Raw genomic sequence first — 23,661 nt, forward strand, 5'->3', positions numbered from 1 at the left:
AAGTAAATAATTATTCTATTTAATATATATTTAAAAGTATTTTTTTTATGAAAAAGAAATATATATGTTACATTGCATTTTATTCCCTTATTATAATTTATTAAGATAAAATTATGTAATTAACTTTCTTAAACATTAGTTATTTATTTTGCATGCAATATGGAAATAAATAAATATAATAATTTGGACAAAAAACAAGAATCCACCAATGGCAGGCCGGATATACGAATATAAGCCAAAACCAAACTCGTTTCAGTAATGAGCCAAACCATATATTAATATAAATCGAACCAGCCTGGTTCGAACTGCGTCTATGAATAATTCGAACCAGTGTAGTTCGAATTACAAGGAAAGCGAACCAAATAAATCGAACCTGGTAGGTTTGAACTAGCAACGCACGTAATTTGAACCAAACTGGTTCGAATTAGAGAGAGAGAAGCTGCATCAAGTAACTCGAACCAGGCTGGTTCGAATTACAAAATCCCTAATGTGATGAAGGCTGGTTCAAATTAGTGGGAGACAGAGCAGTATATATATGGTTGTAAACGTGAGTTGCTCTCATTAGAGGGTGTAAGATGGCTAGTGAGGAGAGTTTTGTTGTTTTGGTTCACCACAGAGGATCCATTAAGAGGAAAACTCGTTCCGGTGTGAAGTTCACAGATAAGGATCCTCTTTGTATTGTCGTGAGTCCTACGACGAGCTATGATGACCTTGTTAGATCTGTGCTGATGAAACTTGGTCAGGAAGGTGCGAAGCGGGTTAAGAAGTTTTACTATCGCATTCCAGTCACGGTCCTCCAGGATACCGTGAAGTATGATTGTTTCACGATCAGTAGTGACGAGGACTTACAAGTCATGTTTCTTTGTCGGCGGCAGTTTCCCGAGGTAAGGACACCAGAATTGTTGGCAAAGCTGCTTGATGTGGTATCCAGCTCAGGGGGTTCGAACCGGAATACCACAACTTTAGCCACGGCAGTCGGTTCTAGTTCCAGGCCTACCGTTGCTTCTACCTCTGTTCCTGAGTACGAGCCACCGGTCTAACCTGTCGCCTCCCCCTCTTTTGCTGTTAATCTCAATGGCAGGGGAGGGGACGAGGTAGGAGCATTTGATATTCTGCCGAACGCTCTACAGGGCGTTGCACCGCTTGGCGTTGGAGACGGATTGTTGGGTGATGCAGAGGAGGATGACGTCGAGCCGGATATGATTGATGATGACAGCGGGGATGATATTGGAGCGAGTGACCCTGCATTGGCGGTAGGTGAGTCTAGCTCTGGCACACAGCGGTATCCACCACATTTTTCCGCCTTGGACTTGGATGCCATGAGGCAGGAGGGGGTTGCTGGGCACTCTGTTGGATTTGGAGCTAGAGATGCGGAAGGGACTGCTGGTCTGACAGAGTTCCAGGTTGGTCAGCAATTTCAGGATAAAGATGAGGCCCTGTTAAGTGTGAAGACTTACAGCATCCGGCGAGGGGTACAGTACAAGGTAGTGGAGTCTGATTATCGCCGGTATGTGGGCAAGTGTTCAGAGTTTGGGAATGGGTGCACATGGTTGATTCGACTGAGTCTCCGGCAGCGCAAGGGCATTTGGGAGGTCAAACGGTACAATGGACCTCACACTTGTCTTGCCACCTCCATCTCGAGTGACCACAGGAGTTTGGATTATCATGTGATATCGGCGTTCATTATGCCAATGGTTAGGGCTGATGCATCCGTCAGCATCAAGGTGCTCCTGAATGCCACGGCAGCACACTTTGGGTTTAGGCCGACTTACAGGAGGGTTTGGATGGCAAAGCAGAAGGCTGTTGCCCTCATCTACGGTGATTGGGATGAGTCATACAACGAGCTTCCTCGGTGGGTGTTGGGAGTCCAGCTGACGATGCCTGGAACTGTTGCAATCCTAAGGACGAGCCCCGCTCGAGTTGGAGGACAGGTGGACGAGTCTCAAGTGTATTTTCACAGACTTTTCTGGACTTTTCCTCCGTGTATCGAGGCATTCCGTCATTGCAAGCTGCTACTCAGCATTGACGGCACACATCTGTATGGGAAGTATGGGGGAATGTTGCTCATCGCGATTGCACAGGACGGGAACTCCAACATTCTACCTGTTGCATTCGCACTAGTAGAGGGTGAGAATGCAGAGTCCTGGACTTTCTTTCTCTCGCACCTTCGACAGCACGTGACACCACAGCCGGGTCTGCTGGTTATATCGGACAGGCATAACGGCATCAAGGCTACGCTTGAGGCTCCTGACGGAGGTTGGTTACCTCCATCTACATACCGTGCATTCTACATTCGACACGTAGCGGCTAATTTTGCCCTTACCTTCAAGGGCAAAGACGCACGAAGGCTTCTAGTGAATGCGGCGTATGCGAAGACCGATGTTGAATTTGATTACTGGTTTGATATTCTGCGGTCTGAAGACCCGGCGATGTGTGAGTGGGCGAACCGGATTGATTATTCCTTGTGGACTCAGTATCGTGATGAGGGGCGGAGATTCGGTCACATGACGACGAACATCTCCGAGTGTGTGAACTCAATTCTCAAGGGTGTCAGAAATCTCCCTGTAGCCTCCCTGGTGAAGGCAACATATGGTAGGCTTGCGGAACTCTTTGTTCGCAAGGGGAGAGAGGCTAAGACCCAGATGGAAACCGGGCAACAATTCAGTCAGCACTTGGTGAAGTCTATTGAGGCCAACTTGAAGACGGCCGGGTGCTTCACGGTGACTTTGTATGACCGGGATAACTCCGAATTCACCGTAGCAGAGACCACTCCGACTGGTTCGTTCTCGTTGGGTACTTACAGGGTATCGCTTGCCTCTCGGACATGTGACTGCGGGTACTTCTAGGCACTTCATTTTCCGTGTCAGCATGCACTTGCATGCTGTGCCTACTCACGGGTTACCTGGACCTCTTACGTTCACAACATCTATTATATTAGTTCGGTATTCAGTGTGTATCAGATGGGATTCACACCTTCGATCCCGGAGGGCTTCTGGCCACCTTACGACGGGCCCACGGTGATTCCGGACCCTGACAAGAGGCGGGCGAGAGAGGGTCGTCCTAGATCCACTAGGATACGGACGAATATGGACGAGGCAGATCAGAACCGTCCAAAGAGATGTGGCCTATGTCGCCAACCCGGACACACACGTCGGAGTTGCCCACAGCTGGGTGGAACGTCTCACACTGGGGGCCCTTAGTAGCCATGTTCTTAGCGTTAGTACTTATTTTAGTTAAGTTTTAATGTTGATTTTTTTACTTTCATGTATTGTGTATGCTGCGTTAAGTAATGAATATGTTATGTTTCACTTTGAGTCTTGTTACAAGTCCCCTAAATGCAAAATTTAATAAATAAATGTACATAATAGACTGTTTAATGATGCGATGATAAAAAAAATGTCACTGAGTAAAAAAGGTAAACATCCTTTTTCAAAGTACAAATCGAGGAACGAACAACAAAGGAAAACATCTCTAAAATAACAACAAAGGAACACAGCTCTAAAATAACAACAAAACTACACATGAATGAACTCTAAGGAAGAAACTACATGAAAAGTGAATCATCTAAACAGATGCGAGCCCGTAAAACAACGACGGGGTACCCGTGCCCTCTGACCTCTGCGGATAAATGGCTCCTCATCCTCGATCTCATCGGCGTCCTCGTCTGGGGCAGGCTGTGCAGGTGGCATAAAATGGATGGGTGCCGCAGACGGCCCAACAACAGACTCTGATGCCGCAGCGTAGGCGGATGGTGGGGTGCCTCCCAAACCAAAATGATCACCAACAGATGCCGTAGGAGGCTCGTTCAGATCAACGTCTAAGGGTGCCTGAGTGCCGGAGGTCTCACCACGCCTCCGGGCCAGCACGTCCTCCTGCATGATGGCAGTAATGTCCACATCAAGCATATCTGAGCCAAGGAAATCTGACCACTGTGATCCCGGAATAACCCAAGGGGTACCCTCCTGCTGAGGCTGGTCATGGGCGGGTACACCAACGAAGTAATTCCCAAGAGACACAGGCCCAAGTCCAGTGTCACCAGGCTCAGCCCCATCACCTATACCTGACCCATACCACTCTCCTCCATGTCCGCCATCGTGGGTACTAACACCACCAACTGCAACAGCCCCTGCACCATCCCCGCCCACCGGACCATGCTGATCGTCGTCATCGTCGTCGGCACCACGCCCTCTCCGTCTCCCTCCCTGGCCTCGTCGTCCGCCTCTAGCCGGACCAGCATGGTCATCATCGTCTATAGCCGCATCAAGCCACCTCCACTCACGCTGGCTCTGTCGTGTGCCCACACGAGCTCTCCTCTCAACCCTGCGCCTGTCAGGCACGTCCTCAGGACGATCCATGTCAGGAACTTTCCCGGCACCCCGCTGTGAGGCCTCAACTAGAATAGGAATGGCTCTCGGATTCCCCAACTGCATATCCGGAGACAAGAACCTCTTTCCATGCTGACTCCACCACTCGAGAAACAAATGTGATGGTCCAGGGTCGGCAACAACATCAAACCTCAGCACCGTGTCCGCACGGGACTCCCAATACAGATGCCACTTCTGAAGATCGTACGGAAACCATCGATCGCCGCCTCTGCCATCCTTCGACATTAGAAAGTCAATGTTCAGTGCGGGATTCGGAGGGGGCTGCACCCCTCCGAACTGCGGAAGAACCCTATCTATCTGATGCCACTCTATGACGGCAAAGTAGATCAGCGACGTCACTGACCGCCACAACGCCATATGCCGAGGCTCCAAAATCTCTGGATGCACAACCTGAAGTACGTCGGGAGTGGTGTACGGCATCCAGATAAACTGCACGGAGAACTCTCCATTGTCAGGCCAACTCATAAAGTGTGGTTAAATAAAGAAACTTATTAAGTAGCGTACTCACCTCCCTGTCCTGTAATCGGTCTATCCTCAGCCTCCACATCTCCACTCTAGGACCCTTCTCACTACCAGAAGGGTTGTATCCTGACCACCTGCATCATACATGTGTCTTATGGCAACTTAAATGTGTGTTTAGGGTTTCTAATACATTATTAATGAACATGGATTTATTTATATTAAAATGAAATAGAAAAGGCTGAGAAGAGTACCTCGACGCCAATGGCCAGCTGAACGTCTCATATCCAAAAGGCCTAAACCGAAGAAATTGCCAGAAGATCCAAGACTGAAGTAGCTGAAGTGGGCCCGCTAACTTGACCACATGTCTGTTCGTCACTCGGCACATGCACCGATACAACCATGCCAGTGCTGCAGAACCCCAGCTATAGGTACCCATCTCCTCCAGCCTAGCTACGTAGGGAAGCCATCTGATGTGAATGCGGTTGCCAGACTTGTCCCCAAACAGCTGCGTACCCAACAACATCATGATGTATGCACGGACATATCGCCGCACAGTCTCGTCATCGGCTCCATCGGGGCACTCACCAAAAGTCTCCTGAAACCAGCTGCAGTTCACTGCGTACTTCTGAACCTGGCTGGGAGGTGGAACCACTCCAAGCAACTCCTGGAACCACACCCAGGCTGGACGGGCATCCTGGATGTATAAATGAAACTCTGATAGGCAGCCGCTCATGTAACGCCCGTCCACTGGCAAACCCAACTGGTATGTCACGTCTTGAAGTGTAATCGTGCACTCTCCGAACGGCATGTAAAATGTGTGCGTCTCCGGACGCCATCGCTCGACGAATGCACTGACAAGGGCCTCGTCTAACCGGAACCATCTATCGTTCAGCCTTGCAAGATGGTATAGTCCGGCCATCTGCAAGTACAGAACGTATCTGTCATCGAGTCGCATGCCCTGCTGCCGCCACATGCTCCTGATGCATCGCTGGGGCTGCACGTGACATGCACCGCATTGTTAGAACCAGCTTCATAAACAACAACAAAGATAACCAAAATAATAAAGCACCAACTAAACATCATACTAAATAAAACCGCACAAAATTCCATGAAGGAGAAGCACATGCGAAACAACTAACATGGACCATACAGCTAAACCACTAACATAAAACAAATAACACAAACCACTAACACAAAACAACTAACACAAACCACTAACATAAAACAACTAACAGAAATCACTAACATAAAACAACTAACACAAACCACTAACATAAAACAACTAACAGAAACCACTAGCATAAAACAACTAACACAAACCACTAACACAAACCACTAACATAAAATAGCTAACATAAAACAACTATACCATACAACTAACATAAACCAACTAACATAAACCTCTAACTAAACCACTAACATAAAACAACCAACACAAAACAAAACCACTAAGTCACATATACCGCTAGCATCAAAAATATTTTCGTACTAACCTCGTCGTTGATGACCCCGGCTATATGAGCAACTCCGTCTAGGCGATATAACCGTGCCGGATCGTCCCCCATCAGCAGAGTATTCTGTTCAGGTCTTCGTCAGAGAGAATCTGTGTCGTTTTCTCTGAGATTTGGTGGGGTAGGAGAAAGAAAGAATGGTTCGAATGAGGCTGATTCGAACTCCTTATATAGCCGAATCACTAGTAATTCGAACCAAGTAGGTTCGAATTATGAAGGAGCCACGCTAAGGGTAATTCGAACCAGGTTGGTTCGAATTACATACGTTGCAAACTTGGCTATAGTTCGAACGAAGCTTGTTCGAACTACCTTGGATTGAAATTCGAACTAGGTAGATTCGAATTACATGCAAAGTTTCCTCAGCCTAATTCGAACTAAGCTGGTTCGATTTATTAAGAAGTCTATTTCGAACCATGCTGGTTCGAATTATATAAAGATAGGGCTTGGCTCATTGCTGAAACGAATTTCACTTTGGCTTATTTAGGTAATTTGCAACTTGCCTTGGCTTATTAGGGTTTTTTGCCCTATTTATTTAGTAGACCCAGTTATGTAAAATATTTTTGTTGCCATATTATCTGATGAACCGAAGAAAAAAAATATTATTTTAAGAAAAATTAGTAATATATTTTTAATAATATTACTAATACAAAATAATAAATTTTAAACGTTCTTTTAAATAGTATATAGTTTTAAAATTATAAATTTAATATTAATAATTAAAAATAAATTATAAAAAAATATTTTAAGTTATTTAACACGTAAAATATATAAAATAAATAAATTTAAATTAAAAAATTAAGATTAAAAAAATAAATTGTTATTATGTGAACAAAATCAATATAAAAATTGACTAATATTATTTGAGGATTACTTATTTATAAATGTTATTAAATTTTTATTTATTTTTTCAATTTTTTTTAATTAAAAACACATTTAAAAATTTATATACAAAATTCATCCATATGAAAACACTATTTATATACAAAATACTTCTAAAATCTGTATAAAAATATAATTATTATTAATTAATTGTATGTTTAAATTATTTCTCTTTTAACAAACTAAAGAAAAAGCATATTGATTCATTGGCAAAACATTAGTGTCAAACTAGTGTTTATTTTGTTTATCCGTGTTTCGAAAGTTCAATTTTTTTTATTTTTTGAGCCATTTTAGTATATGTATTAACATGAAAACTAAATTATCAAACATACTATTAGAAATATTTAAAGTATCAATAGAAAAATATTGTTAAATTAAGTACATGAATAATTAAACATATGTTAAGTTTCAAGTATACTTCATAACTGAATTAATAAATTATTATTTTTATTATTATTATTATTGTCAACAATATTAAACATTATTTATATATATATATATATATATATATGATGAATTATAAGATAAAGAGGTATAAGTTAATTTGTATAAATACACAGATATTCTCTTTTAACTATTACTATAATACAAGATCCTAAAAATCAGTTTAAACTGGTTGATCGTATAAAATCCGCTAAATTAGTAATTAATTAATTAATACATTAAATTTTAATAAGAAAAATTAAAAATGTAAATCTTATATTAAATTAGGATACAACTAATTAAAACGATAAATTTGACACTAATTTTAAAGAATTTGATCCAAAATTAAGTCGAACAGACCGAACTTGTTGAACCGGACCCAAAATAGTCCAAGGCCCAATTAAACCCAACCATATTTTACCAACACAGCTCCCCTTTCTCCTCTCTAACCTCATTCACGCTGGAAACATTCAAAGAAGGGGGAAGAACAAGTAACAACCCTAGCCTTCACTCATATAATCAAATCCCAATAATTTTCGATCTGGAGCTCTGATCGCCGCACCGTTTGCGGCCACACGTTCACCGCGTCGAGCTTTACGATTCCATCAGAACAATTTCATAGGTAAGTCTCATCTCTCGTATCAGCCTCTCATTCTCTTGAATTTTCAAAAATTTAGATCTCTCGTTATTGAAATTCAATGTCTTGATGTTTAGGCTAAAATTAACTTGTGAAAAATATTCACTTTTGCTTGTGTGACGCTTGGATAAGGTGAAGATCATCAATTCTAGTTAATTCTTTGAGTTTGTATATTTTGTATTGAATTTAGGTGTATATATATAAGAGTTTGAATTGTGGACATTGGTGATTGGTGGAAGCTTGGGTTGGTGCTAGAGTTGGAATTGTGGTGAGAAGACTTGCTTTTTGCCTTGTGGGTTGCCTTGGGTAATACTTGGAAATCGGCCAAGATATGGTTTAGGTTTCGCGTATTTATATATAATGTTCTGTAAAAAACTTAGGCTAGAAGACCTTAGGTTAGGTTGGAATGATTAAGCATGTTGAATAATTAGTGCTTGTGATGATGATTGTTGATATGAGTTGAATATATGTTGGTGATCATAGTTATAGTGGAAATATAATGCTATATGGTGTATTGATGAGTGGTTGACAAGTTGGTGATATTGATCATGTATATATGAATGTTAATAACATTGTTGGTTAAGTTGAGACATTTAAGTGTGAATGTGCGTAAGATTAAAGTATGATTGATGTGTGGAGATTTTAGCATTAGTTTGGTATCATATGTTGTTATGTTGATGGATATAGATATGGTAAATTGAATTGAGGTTGAGATTTAATGAAAATTGAGATTTTGAGGTTTTGTGAAAAATTAGTTTTTGGCCAAACTTCAGCGAGGCATAACTTGACTTCCAGATTTTCAAATTGTTTTAAACTTATTTTATATAAAAATTAGGTTTGTAAAGTTTACACCGTTCGAAGAACGGATGAAAAATGTTTTAAAACAAAAAAATTATGCGCGTCGAAAGTTTGAGATTTTAAATAATAAATCTGCAGATTCCAAACTTAGCCAATTTTTTTGCTAGGAAAGCCTTGCATGCGTACGCATACACCCTTATACGCATTGATTACATTCTGTTTGGTACCTATGCGAATGCATACAGGAGCCATACGCATGCGTTCAATTCTGTCTAGTGTACATGCATACGCGGACAGATGCATGCGTACGTACGCTTCTTGCCCAAAAAGAGGCCTATGCGTATGCATACATGTGTATGCGTACGCATACCCCTATTTTCAGCGAATCATTATTTTGTGTTTTCAAAGCAAATTTGACCTTCTAAACCTCTATTTTCATTCCTTTGGCCCTATAACCTGTTAATAAGCCTAATAATAGGAGGAAGTTAGGGTATTGTGGTAACTTGGAGATGAAGGAAGATTTTTAAGAGGTAATGAGTGGTTGAGAAAGATGTGATGAGCTATGAATTATTATTGAGAGTGAAAAATGATATTTATGAGAAATGATTAGTTAATATTGAGCTTGGGGTGTTGTTCTCCCCATGTCAGCTTGGGGTTCGTCCCATGGATGATATTGAGTTTAGGGTGTTGTCTCCCCATGTCAGCTTAGGATCCTGCACATGGTTATCATTGAGCTTGGGGTGTTAACTCTCCCATGTCAGCTTGGAATTCTTTCCATGATTAATTTCATATGGTCATCTACCAGGACATGTCGGGTTAGCTACGTAACCGACAGTTGATATCAACAGCCATATGACAGGCAAACATCATGTGCATATTGTATGATTTGCTTGCTTTTGAATTATATGGGATTGCCTACGTGATTATAATATGATATTTGTTATAATTGCTATATGTATTATCTGTGAACTTCTTGTGTTTGCCTTGTTTTGTTTATTTGTCTGTGTAACTCATCATAGGAGACGGAGGAGAGGTGAAAAAGATTAGTGTGCAGGTTAAGTTTGGTTAGGTTAAGAACCTTTAGACGACCACCTATTTATGGCTTTTGTTTTTAGTTCCTTAAACTTTATATCTGAGTGTCGATGTTTTAGGATTGCTTCTGGCATTCCCAGGACCTTATATCTTATATGCGTGATACCTTTACCATGTTGAGAACCTCTGGTTCTCACCCTATACTGTATTGTTGTTTTTCAAATGCAGGTCAAGGGACTTCCCAGTAGGCGTTTGGACTCCTGTAGCGGAGCGATTTTCTGGGTGTTATTTTGATGTACAATTTATGTTTATATATGTACTTGACTCTTTGAACAGCTACTTTATTTTGTACCTTTTAGAGGTTTATAGAGAAATAGGGTTTATCTTTGTATTTTGGGATTTTGGGGTATGTATATATGTATGTAAATACTGTCCGACTAGCCTTAGTTTCACAGGCTGAGTTAGGAGCTTGTTATTTTGTACCCTTCACTCTCTACCCTTACTTTCTATATATTTAGGTTTACGAACCTTAGTTTTCTTCGTACACAAGTTTTCCGTTTCATGTGAACATTACGATTTTTGTTTTAAACTTTTCTTCATAGGCTCCTCGATATGAATTCCTTTTATCTATCTATCTATCTATCTATTATTATTATTATTATTATTATACTTTTAGAGGTCATAATATCTTGCCACCTCAGCTTTATGACTTAAGCATAAGACTATGTGTGTTAGGGTGTTACAGATCGAACCGTGACCAGGTGGAAACAACGAATCGGTAAGATACTTTAAACGAAAGTTTTAAAAACCGCATTCGGTCGGTCAAACCAAACTGAGATCCAGTCGATTTTCTCTTAAAAGTCCAAAACCCCACCGTTTGGTTTAGAAAGAGAAAATCTAACTAAACTACCAAAGTCTAAAACGCTCAACAGCACCTTCATGCCTCGTCTATCTCACCGTCTGATTCTTCATCTCCTTCCTCTCATCAATCTCCTCCCTCATCCCTCCCTTCCGTCCAGTCACCGCCCTTCTACGGTTGCCGTTGCAACTTCTGGAAGTTGCATCCATTGCACTGCCATCGTCGCTGCTGCAACTGATCTCGTCTCCTGCCTTCCTCGCGCAGTACTATCCGGTCAGCGCTAGCTCTGTTCCACCACGCTCCTCCCCTTTAGTCGCGTCAACCCCTCCGATCGTGCCCTGTCCCTTGTGTGCTCACTGCTCAGTCTGCTCTCTTCTAGGTATTTTTTTTAATCGTCATTGTTGTTAGTTAATCTGTGAACTGTGATTTTTTATTACTGTGTGGTGTAGGATTGTGAAGAATTTTGAATAGTTTATCATATGACATTTTATGGTTGTTTTTTTTAATTTGACTTTTGAGTTTGTATTTGAAAGAGATCATAATAATGTGGTTTATGTAATATTTTTATTTTGGATAATATTTTAAAGTTTATATTAGATTATAATTATGTTTTATTGTGTGTATCTATATTTTATGTATGATTTTATTAAAAATGGGTTTTCGGCTGAACTACAGTCGAACTGATTGAACCATAAATTAGTATTTAGAACGGTTCGATGACCAGTTCATTTTTAGAACTTTGCTATAATGACAGATGTATTGTAAGTACAGTAGTTTTCAACTTTTGTTTTTAACTAGAGAATAGCGTTGCAGGAGTAGTTATGACTAATTGACTAACTTAGAGTGAACTGTGCAAATTTTTAGGAATAGTTTTTGTTATACCTTTATGCGATGAAAATGGACATTATTGGTCTTGTTTGAGATAAAATTGAGTTGAATATTTTTTTTCTTAAGCAAAAAACATTTACATGGATAAAACATAGTTTATTAAAAGGCATGAAAAATTTACTTTAAAACATAAATTCATTTTTTAAAATTGAAAATATATAAATTTGTTCCTTCATCAATTAAAAAAAATTGGATAATCAAAATATAGTATATATTATCTTGTAAAAATTATAAACAAATTAGTCTATCTAATAAAATCTAGCTATGTCACCAAAAAATAGAAAAATAAAAATAAATTACTAAAAATATTTTCAAGAATATAAGTGTCAAAAAAAATAATTTTAAATGACAAAAATAATAAAAATATCACCAACAATTTTAAAATCGTGAAGAAAATAATCTAACGTGAATAAAAACAACAAGACACATATGTAACCTGTGAAAATAACATATTATTTGAATCTTTAGGTACAATTATACTTTAATTTTTCAAAAAGATAAAAACTTTTTTTTAATATTATTAAAAGTTAGTATTCTAGGATTAATATTAAATGGACTAAAATGCTCCTTTAGGTTTAAGTTTTTTCACTATATTACAAATTAAAATTTGAATTTAATTGCAGGAAGACTAAAATACCTACTAAATCCATTTAAAAAATAATTATTTTTTATCATTAATTTTAAAAACACTGAAATACGCTTTTAAAATAAAATTTATTTAATTGTGTTTGACATAATAAATGTGAACTCTAAAAAACTAAAATTCTCTCACAATAATTTTAAAAAGAACAAAGCAATTATTCATATATACACCCATTAAACATGGGTCCAGTCTACATATTGAATAAAAAATGGATAAATCACAAAATAAACTGTATCTAAGTCGACTCAATAACGACAGCTTCAATCTACATGGCGTTGCCCACACGTGTTAAAAATGACTACCGTCTCGACAAACAAATTAAAACCCTTAACTTTAAGTGTTTGGATCTCATGTCCATATTCAAAACCCACCATGATTTCATATTACAACTCGGAATAACTTTTACCGTTAATGTTTTAAAAAATAAATCTAAAATAATGTCATTATAAAATTAATTCATCTTGTTTGATTGTATTAAAAATTAAAAATTAAAATTTGATTTAAGAAAAAAAAACCTTTATTACACTTTTAATTCATTTAAAAAATCCAAAATACTTTTTTTATAACTCAAACAAAGTTAAACTTTAAGAAAAATTTAAAGTTTTTTTCATATATTCTGTTTTAAGAGACTAAAAGATTCTTATAGCATTAGTTTAAAAACAAAAAATGCGCTTGTAGTTTATATTTAAAGTATGAATAAATGGTCAAATTAGTTCCTAAAAGATCACTCGTTTTTTAAATTAGTTCTCGAAAATCTTTTATTAATGAAACTCGTTCTTTAAAGATTTTAAATTATTCATGGTAGTCCTTTTGTCACTTTCTTTGTTGATGGGTAAAAAATATGCTAATATGTCACGTTAAGTGACACCACAGCATACATCTAAGAGTGCGTTTGTCAGCGTTTGGTTTGAGAGACATAGACACAGTGACACATGTCTGCTGTTTGATTTGGTGAGACACAGATTTTCGAAGGACACGCGAGGACACGGATGGACACGGAGACATTAAATTTGTGTACCTCCAATTTGGTGAGACACTAAGACACAACTTGTGAGACACTAATTTTTTACTCTTTTACCCTTATTGAAATTTTAAAATTTGTCCTCTTATCTCCCCAAACCTTTCTTTTTTCTCTTCCTCTTTTAGATTCTATAACTAAATTTATCTTTCTATTTTTTTCAAAAAAAAAATTGTACATTTAATTTTTATTTATTTAAATTTTGATTAATCTTTGATAAATTCTGAGCTTTAGTTTTTTATTTTTTTTAAATATATATATTTAATATTTGAATGATAATTTAAGATGATATTAGAAGAAATAAAGAATATTAAAAGAAATAAAAATTCAATGGTGATGACATATAGTGTTTGGAATAATGGATGTACAGTAATAATAATAAAACTTGTGGTAGAATGAATGGTAATTCAGTCTTTTTAAAATATGTGTGTCTTATTCTTTATTTTTACCAAACACAATACATAGACACAAATATTTTATGTCCATGTTTTTAATGTCTATGTCTTTGTGTCTATGTCTTATCATATACATCAACCAAACGGAACCTACAACCATGAGACACTGAGACAGAAACACAGAGACACAAAATTTTATTTGACATATGAGACATGAACAGAGACATTGTGTCAAGAGACACCAAATTAGTATATTTTGTGTTCATCTAATCAAGAAAGATACAGAGACACTAATAAGAGACACAACTTATTATTTTTATTTTTTTCTTTCATTATTCTTGTTAATTTTTAATAATTATAAATCTTATTATTATATTTTTTCCTAAATTTTTTGAATAAAAAATTGAGAATAAATTAGACTTTCATAGGTTGTTCTAGTTTATCACCAAACAAAATATAAAAACATTAATTTGTGCTTCTGTCATTTCTGTCTAGTTCGCAGTGTCTTGTCTTGTCCTATTTTTAAAATCAAACGCAATCTAAAAGTCTTAATTGACTATTAACATTATAAATTTATAAAATTTGGTCCAATCAAAATTTAATTGAGGGGAGAACTTGAGGTATTGGAATTCTTCAATTTGGGATTCATTTGATCTAATTTCATAAACTAATAATGTTAATAGTCAATTAGAACTACTATGTGTGTGTTGTTATGTTATTTAACGTACTACATCAATAAACTCTGACATCGTTAACAATGGAAGTGACGAAATGACTAACATGATTAATTTAAAATCTTTAAAGGACGAATTTAATTAAAAAATCATTCAAAAACCAAATTAGAGAACGAGTGATCTTCCAGAAATTAATTTGACTATTTACTCTTTAAAATACTAAAATATATTTTACATATTAATTTTAAAATACTAAATTATACTTATAGAATTATTTGAAAATCTTTGATTGCATTAAAAATTAAAAATATTAATTTAATATTAAAATAAAGTTTATCTTAAAAAAAATTAAAATATCCTTTTAAAAGAAAGATTAAAATACTCTTTGAGAATAAATATTTTTTGATTATATTAGAAATTATAAATTTAAACTTTAAATAAAAACTAAAATACCCTTGGAATTAATTTTTATAAAAACACAATATTAAAGTAATTTTAAAAGAACCAATTCATATTATTTAATTGTATTAGGAATTAAAAATTTAAATTAATATTAAAAATATTAAAATACTCTTATGTTTAATTTTTAGGATATTAAAATAGCCTTTTAAAATTAATCTTGGAAATAATAAAATGCTCCTTTAAAATTAAGGTTGTTTAATTATGTTTAAAATTTTATTTTATAATTTTTAAATATTAAAATATTCATTTAAAAAATATATTTAACTATTTTTATTTGTTTCAGTCTTTATATGTATCCGAAATAAAAAAAAATGTTGAGACATAATTTAATCTTATACACTTTATACTAAATACAATAAAAAAATTTATGTAGTCTCTTCATTTTTTAATTTTTATCTTTTAATCTTTCTCTCAATATTAATCTATTATTTAAATTCAGTCTAATAATTTCATTAATATTTGAGAAGCTACATTTAGCTTTAGATAAATAATTAATGAGATTATTATTATTATTATTATTATATTATGTTTGCTTGCTTTTTACCTATATATATATATTTTTATTAAATTTATATAATACAAATTTTTTTATTATTGTATTTATATTTAATATTATAATTTAATTTCACACAAAATAAAATTATTATATATTTATTTGCTATTTACGTGAGTATATATATTTTTTAAAATTAAATTTATATAATATAGAATCTTGTTTATTGTGTTCATATTTAATATTATAATTTTATTTCACATAAAATAAAATTTTTATAAATTGTTTACTTTTTACGTGAGTATATATGTTTTTTTTAATTAATTTTATATAACACAAAATCTTTTATCATTGTATTCATATTTAATATTATATACATAATATATATTTAATATTAATTTTTCTAAAATTCTAATATATATATTTTTTGGATTTGGTGCATAAATTTTTAATTTATTTTTTATGTATTATTTATTTTTATTATTAAAAATTTATCAAATACACTAAAAAATATTTTTTTTATAATTTCTTTTATTGATTTAATGACACCCGACATTATATTTGACCACTCTAAATCATAATTATGTCAATCATGATAATATACATCACAATCACGTTTATAAATTGCTGCATCTAGTCACGGATTATACTTTTTTTTCATAAATTCGTAGCAAGGTGGGGTATTTTTATCGTTTGGGATAATTTTTTTTATAAATTATTAGTCTATTACAAATTGCGGATTTTTTATTTCATTATTGATGAAGAGAGTGAGATTTACGAGAATATTAGAGAAAATGGTGTTTAACAGGGGTCTGGGGGCGCGTTCTTTGGGAAGCACAATACGCAAAGTGCGTATTCCCCTACAATACGCAAAACCCGTATTGCGTGCATGGTCGACACGCGTCAAAGAACTGCAAGCCCGTGAATAAGGTGATGTTTGACTGTCTCTCTCTCGTCAATGTACACGAGCTTTCCCAATTTACAAACATTTTCAGAGACAACCACAATTTCAAACGTTCATTTCCTTCTACTCTTTAATACTTCTTCAGTTCTATCCTTCCATGCTTCCTCCTGCAGAGACTTCATCTTCATTTGCCAAATTTATTGTTTCTTCAAGTTTTAACAAGTAAGTTATTTAAATATTATTAATATAATTAGTAGATTAACCGTGTGTTTTTTTTATTTGAAATAGAGATAATGTGATAATAATATATATAGTTATTATTTAAATTAAATAGTATTTATTTATTAGTAGTTAAAAAAATATATAAATAAAAAATATACCTTTATTATATATTTAGATGAATGATGATGATATTAATTAGTAATTATTACTAATTAAATATATTTTAAATTTAAATTTAATATTTTAGTTAGGCTACTTAAATCAGAAAATAAAATATAATTGTGAATTTAATTTATATGTTAGAAAGTTTAAATTTAAATAAATATTTAAATATGTTTCAGTTTTAATTTTATATTAATATTTGAATTTAAATATATTTTGAATTTATGTATATAAATAAATTTGACGTTACTATATTTTAGCTTTGTTTATAAAATTAAATTTAAATTTAAACATATGTAAATATATTTATAATTTAAATTTAAATATATTTTAAATTTAAATATGTATTTAAATTTGACTTTAAGTTTACGTTGGTTCTGATTATAAATTTAAATTTGAATTTGAATATATTTAAAATTTAAATTTATATTTAAATCTACCTTAAAATCTGACTGTAAATATATTTTGGCTTTAATTAAATATTTAAATTTAAATTTAAATAAAATTTGAAAGTATGAAAATACATATTTATAATTTAAAATTATATATTTTTTGAAATAAAATACAGTCCAAAAAATGTCGTTAATTACATTTTGGTTGGTTTTCGGTATTTATTTAAAATTGAGTAAATATATATTTTAATAATTTAAATTTAGATATAAATTTAACATGTTTCGAATTTAACTATATATCTAACTTTGAATTTGAATATATTTATAGTCATAATATATATTTAAATTGAAAATATTTTAATTGTTAATTTAATATGTATTTAAATATATATTTAAGTTTGATATAAAATATTTTTTAATTTAAATATATTTTAAATATGTTACAGATATTTGATATTTTTTATAAATATCTAAATATAATAAATTTAAATAAGAGTTAATTTTTTAAATTCAAATTTAATTTAAATATGAATATTTAAATTCAGACTAATAAAGTTTATATAATATATTTTTTTCAGGAAAAAATAAACGCAGAATATGGTTCGTGACGTTACGCGTCCTGAAGATCATATTGTTGAATATCTGGATCGTCCACCATATGTAATTATTTTTTATCTTTGTTCATTTATTATTATTATTGTTCTTATTGTTGTTGTTGTTTTTGTTTTTGATACTCATTATATTTCTTATTTTGTTTCAGAATTCAAGAGATTTGGGATCAAGATATCTCCACCAAGATGTGTATGATCCCCGAGTTGAAATCGAGTTACGGGATAGTGGATTTTATCACATATCTCAGATACTAGGAAAACTTACTTTGCACAATGCACTTATCAATGCCTTGATTGAAAGATGGCGCCCGGAAACTCACACATTCCACCTTCCATACGGTGAATGCACGATTACCTTGGAAGATGTTGCAATGATTTTTGGACTCCCCACGGATGGTTTACCGGTGTCAGGATTGACAGATAGCAGTAGTAGTAGCCTCGAAAATGAATTCATGATACAATTTGCGACAGTACCTACTGCAGCTGATCACAAAGGAAGCGGTGTCAAACTTGCATGGCTCCGCACCCTAAAGCGGCGCATGCAGTTGGATACCGCCTTGGGCAGGCAAATGTACGTAAAGATTCATATATTATTGTTGTTCGGCACAAATTTATTTTGTGACAAGTCCGGAATGACAATCCACTGGAAGTTCTTGCCTTTGCTCCGTAATTTTGCTGAGATTAGGGACTTTAGTTGGGGTTCAGCTTGCCTGGCACATTTGTATAGGACACTATGTCGGGCATCACGTTATAATTGTAAAGATGTGGATGGTCCATTGGCGCTGCTTTGTGTATGGGCTTGGGAACGGTTACCGTTCCTAGCACCTGTGCGATCGCAACCAAGCTTTCCGCTTGCGTGCAGGTAAGGTTACTAATGTTAATATAACATGTTACTATGAATTATTTAGTATGCATTGTTCAAATATATGATTTACATGTATAGGTTTAGTATAATATAGTTTCATTTTATTTTAGCTGGATTGCTTGGAGCTCGCAATTTCATGGCTATAAAAAGTGGACCATCTCGCATATTAGGCAGTTAATAGATGATATTCCTGCAGATGGGGTAAGTTTTTTTATTACATTTGTTAGTTTTATTATTATTGTGCATTGTTTTGTAGTTATGTTTATACGTTTGTTTTGTTATGCGATTGCAGTTTGTGTGGAACCCGTACAGCCATGAACGTATGGAAAACATTGTAGTTCCTAATGAAATCTTGCAACATCGCTTAATGTGGAGTGCAACTGTGCCACTGATATCATTTGAGTGCATTGAATGGCATGCATCAGATAGGGTCAAAAGACAATTTGGTTTACAGCAGGAAGTTCCTAGTCAACCGATGGTGCTTGCAGAAGCTCACAACATGGTCCTGACTGGACCAAAGAACAAAGATTGGAGAGATGAGCATTATGCATACATTATGATGTGGACAAACCGTTTGACCTCTGTTCTGGTTGGTGATCCCGTAGTGCACTATGAAGCATCTGAAGCGTATATGCAATGGTATAATGACGAATATGGAGCTCACCTGCATTTAAATGGTTATGTTCCACAGCCACAGCCACAGCCACAGCCACAGCCACAGCCTCAGCCACAGCCTCAGCCACAGCCTCAGCCACAGCCAGAGCCACAACCACAGCCTATGATGCACCCATACCAGTACCCGTACACACAACCGTACACTGAGCCTGGAGTCTCATTCTTTAGTCAGTTATTTGATGACTCACATTCATTACAGATGCCACCATATCAAGCATATTATCGACCTGCCATGTCACAGCAGAGGGACACAGCTGAGCAATCTTCAAATCGTCAGTTGTATCGGTGGGCACCTGAAACAGACACGTCGCAATGGGTAAATGAGTTGTTGGACCCTCAACTGCAAGTGCAACAATTTCAGCCGCAACCTCCTGAAATTAACGAGCAGGCTCCGCAGTGTAGTAGACAATCACCTCAAATTGTTTGTGGTCGGTCATCTGTTGATTCGCAAGTACGACGTCGTAGCCCCTCTCCACGCTCTGGAGCTAGAAGGTCTATTGACTCGATTCAGAGTGATTCGATCCAGAGTGTCGCCAGAGGGATTGGGTTTAGTAATGCTGTTGATTTTCCTCAGGTGCAGGCACCCATGGCTGAAGATGATAATGTTGGCGAGGATGATAGTGATAGTGACAGCGATGGTGATGACGATGCAGGTAATAATATACTATTGTATTCATTACTATGGTTTATTAGTGTATGATTGTGATATATTTTTGTATTCGTTATTGGGATATTAGTGTTTTCTTGTGATATATTTATTATTGTGATATATTTATTATTGTGATTTTTATGTCATATAGGTGGTGCGGTAGGTGCGGATATGGCGGATACTCCAGATATTCATGGTAAAGGGTATAATCTGAGGATTGAGCCAACACGTAGAAGTGCAAGTAGATATACCCCTTCCACAATCAAGAAGGCAGTTAAAAAATGTACTAAATTTGTGAAAAAGACATTTAGCAAATAATTGTTATTTATCTTTTAATTTAAGACCACAATTGTAATTGTTATGAATTTTATAAATTCACATCAAATTCGAACACACAGGGATTTCATAAAGTAGTATTTAATACAATTGATGTAGTATTTAAATCCAATTCCTAATGAAGGAAAAACCAAATGCACTAAGACATAGGTGCAGATCCACCAGCACTAGGCCCTGCACGATGGGGGCATCTACTTCGACTGTGGCCTTCGCCTCCACAAAGCCTACAACGCCTAGGACCACGCATATCACGCATATCCATTTCATTCAAGAAGCGGGTTATTTTGGGACGCCCTTTGGAAACCCGCTTTAAGTGCGGATTAGGTATGTGTCTTGGTCCTTGATACACCGGCCATGTTGCTGGATTTCCTAATGGCTTAAACCGTGCTCTATACACCTTTCTTATCTCATCCATCCTATAGACCTCATGAACGTATTGTTGCCAATCAAGTCGTTGGTTCGCACAACACGCAAAGACATGGCGACATGGGATTCGATCTGTCTGAAACTCACCACAATCACAATACCGTTGACGGAGATTCACAGCATACTCGATACCAATGGGCATCTCACGTACCTCAAAGATCTCATTTTGCCTGTCAAATAGGTTAACCTGTATGTTTCCTGCTGCTTGCTGATTTGATTGCAGTTTGTTGCTAGCATATTCAGAAAATACATGTCCTGCATTCCTTCGAACCTCAGCCTCAGCCCTCTTCCTAGTGAACAACTCATTTAGCCTATAAAAAGTTGCCTTCACAAGTGACGTGATAGGAAGATTTCGAGCTCCCTTCAGTACTCCGTTGATGCACTCCACTAGGTTTGTGGTCATATGACCCCAACGGTATCCATTATCAAATGCCAAAGCAAATTGCTGTCGTGGAATTCGATCAAGCCATCGCGTGTAAGCCTCACCACGTTCACGTAATCTTGCATACTGCACATTAAATTCATGCACAGTCCTACAATAGCCTGTAAATAACCAACAAAACAAAATCAATAAAATGGATGCTATATGCCTGGTAAAAACAAATACGCCTTAGTTTCACAATAATCTACGTACCCATATTGACTATCAGCTTCTGTAAATACGGTGCCTTGAAATTCCTCAAAAAGTTGGATGCTATGTGCCTAACACAAAACATTCGGATAGCTCTTGGAGATTCCCATGATCCATTACTACGAGCTATTGCTGAGGTAATAGAGTCGTGACGATCAGAGATAAGCCCAACACCATCTCGAGTCACCACATGTGTGCGTAAATGAGTAAGAAAGAAGTGCCATGCATCAGAAGTCTCACCCTCAACAACGGCAAATGCAAGAGGCACAATATTGCCATTGCCATCCTGAGAAACTGCAACTAGTAGAGCTCCTTTATATTTTCCGTACAGATGTGTCCCATCCACCTGTACGATTGGCTTGCAGCTCCTAAATGCTCTGATGCAAGGATAAAAGCTCCAAAATACCCGCGTCAGTATCCTTACATCATGGACTACCTCATCCCCTTGGTATGCTGGTGCAGTTTCAATCTCGACTGCTGCTGATGGATCTTTTTGTACCATTGCTTCAAACCACGACGGCAAAGCTTCATAAGAAGCTTCCCAACCACCAAAAAGGTTTGCAATTGCCTTTTGCTTCGCGAGCCATGCTTTGCGGTAACTTGTCGTATAATTGAATTTTGACTGCACTTCAGCAATTATTGATTTCACTTTCAAAGATGGATCAGCTTCAACCAATGGCTTTATCACCTCTGCAATCATGTCTGAATTTAGCTTGGCATGATCTTGAGAAATTCTAGTTCTAGTGCATGTGTGACTACCATTGTATCGCCTTACAACCCAACAAAACTTTCTCTTAATAAGACTAGCTCTAATAAGCCAATCGCAACTTCTTCCGTATTGTACACACTTAGCATAAAAAGTCGTTGGCTCAGATTCACACACCCGGTAATCCACTCCCCTGCGAATGGTATAATCTTTAATTGCTGCAATAACAGTCTCTCTAGAACTAAATTCCATGCCAACAACAAATTCACCGTCCGAAACAACAACAGGATCTACAGCAATAACAACAACAAATAATTCTAACTATTGCTTTACAATTCAATAATAATAATAATAATAATAATAATAATAATAATAATAATAATAATAATAATAATAATAATAATAATAATAATAATAATAACTGCTTACTTGAATTGATATATTCAGGAAATTCTGGTGCATTCATAGCGTCTACATCCAAGGCGTGCATGAAAGAAGGCTCTCTAGATGGATATTGGCTCGCCAGTGCATTTGCCACATCTGCTACGTTAGACTCAACTATTATATCATCTTCACCCACTTCTTCAGTTGGACCAACAATATGGTAGGTGCCCTCAAATTCCTCTTCGCTTTCACTGTTATAAACAGTCCAGTCGATGTTAGCCTCCGGTAAATCAACCTCAACTAATTCTTCAAACTCAACATACAATTCGAGAATAGACACTTGTGCTCGTGTTTGTTGGTAGATCGAAAACATTCCTTGCATACTTCCTTCGTCAACCACACTCATCATTTGAAACTGAACGAAACCACCGAACACTAAAACAGGCTGTCTATAAAAAATATTAACGACTCTCTTTAATACTTGATTATCACCACATTGACAAAGTATACTCTTAAATTCCTCGTATGTTATTGCAAAAGGAATAACAATATCACGTGGATTCTCACAAACAAAACTCACACCTTCAGATGTTTGGGGAAAGATTTGACCATTATAATACATTTTCAAACTAATACCTCTCTCCATTTTATACTCTTACATTCTCAAAAAAAATAAAACACTCTCACACTCAATCAACCTAATACCGTTCCTCCTTTTATAGTACTTCAATTATAATTTTTTATTTACGAAAATACAATACGCAATTTGCGGATTAACAATACGCAATTTGTGTTTTTGCAATTCGCAGTCTGTGGATTGACAATACGCAGTCTGTGTATTGACAATACGCAGACTGTGTATTGTCCCTTTAATATTAAAACACACAATACGCAGACTGTGTATTGTCCCTTAAATATTATAAAATTACAATCCGCCCTTTGCGTATTGTCCTCATGGCTGTGGCAGGCAGAATCTGCTCCTGACAATTCGCAGAGTGCGAATTGTCCCACCGCCAATAATTTTGCAAAACATCCTCACTTCCAATATTGAGGCATTACACCAGGTTTTTTACAATAACTAAAAAAATGAACCACAAATTGCAAGTGGTCTATAATGCATTCTAATTTTTAAGTAAACC

At 35.6% G+C, this 23,661-nt stretch overlaps 1 protein-coding gene and 1 pseudogene across 1 annotated transcript; one reads left to right on the forward strand and one right to left on the reverse strand.

The window, feature by feature from the left end:
* The first annotated feature begins 575 nt into the window (after nucleotides 1–575).
* On the forward strand, nucleotides 576–6,871 carry LOC130933507 (uncharacterized; annotated as a pseudogene).
* A 13,643-nt stretch (nucleotides 6,872–20,514) lies between these two features.
* On the reverse strand, nucleotides 20,515–23,168 carry LOC130933509 (uncharacterized). Its single transcript, XM_057863142.1, has 3 exons — nucleotides 22,568–23,168; nucleotides 21,436–22,428; nucleotides 20,515–21,344 (listed from the first exon to the last, which is right to left on the reverse strand). The coding sequence occupies exons 1-3, from the start codon at nucleotides 23,166–23,168 to the stop codon at nucleotides 20,515–20,517; spliced, it is 2,424 nt and encodes an 807-aa protein (XP_057719125.1).
* Nucleotides 23,169–23,661: the final 493 nt, after the last annotated feature.

This window comes from Arachis stenosperma, chromosome 6, assembly GCF_014773155.1.
Source record: "Arachis stenosperma cultivar V10309 chromosome 6, arast.V10309.gnm1.PFL2, whole genome shotgun sequence".
NCBI lineage: Eukaryota > Viridiplantae > Streptophyta > Magnoliopsida > Fabales > Fabaceae > Arachis > Arachis stenosperma.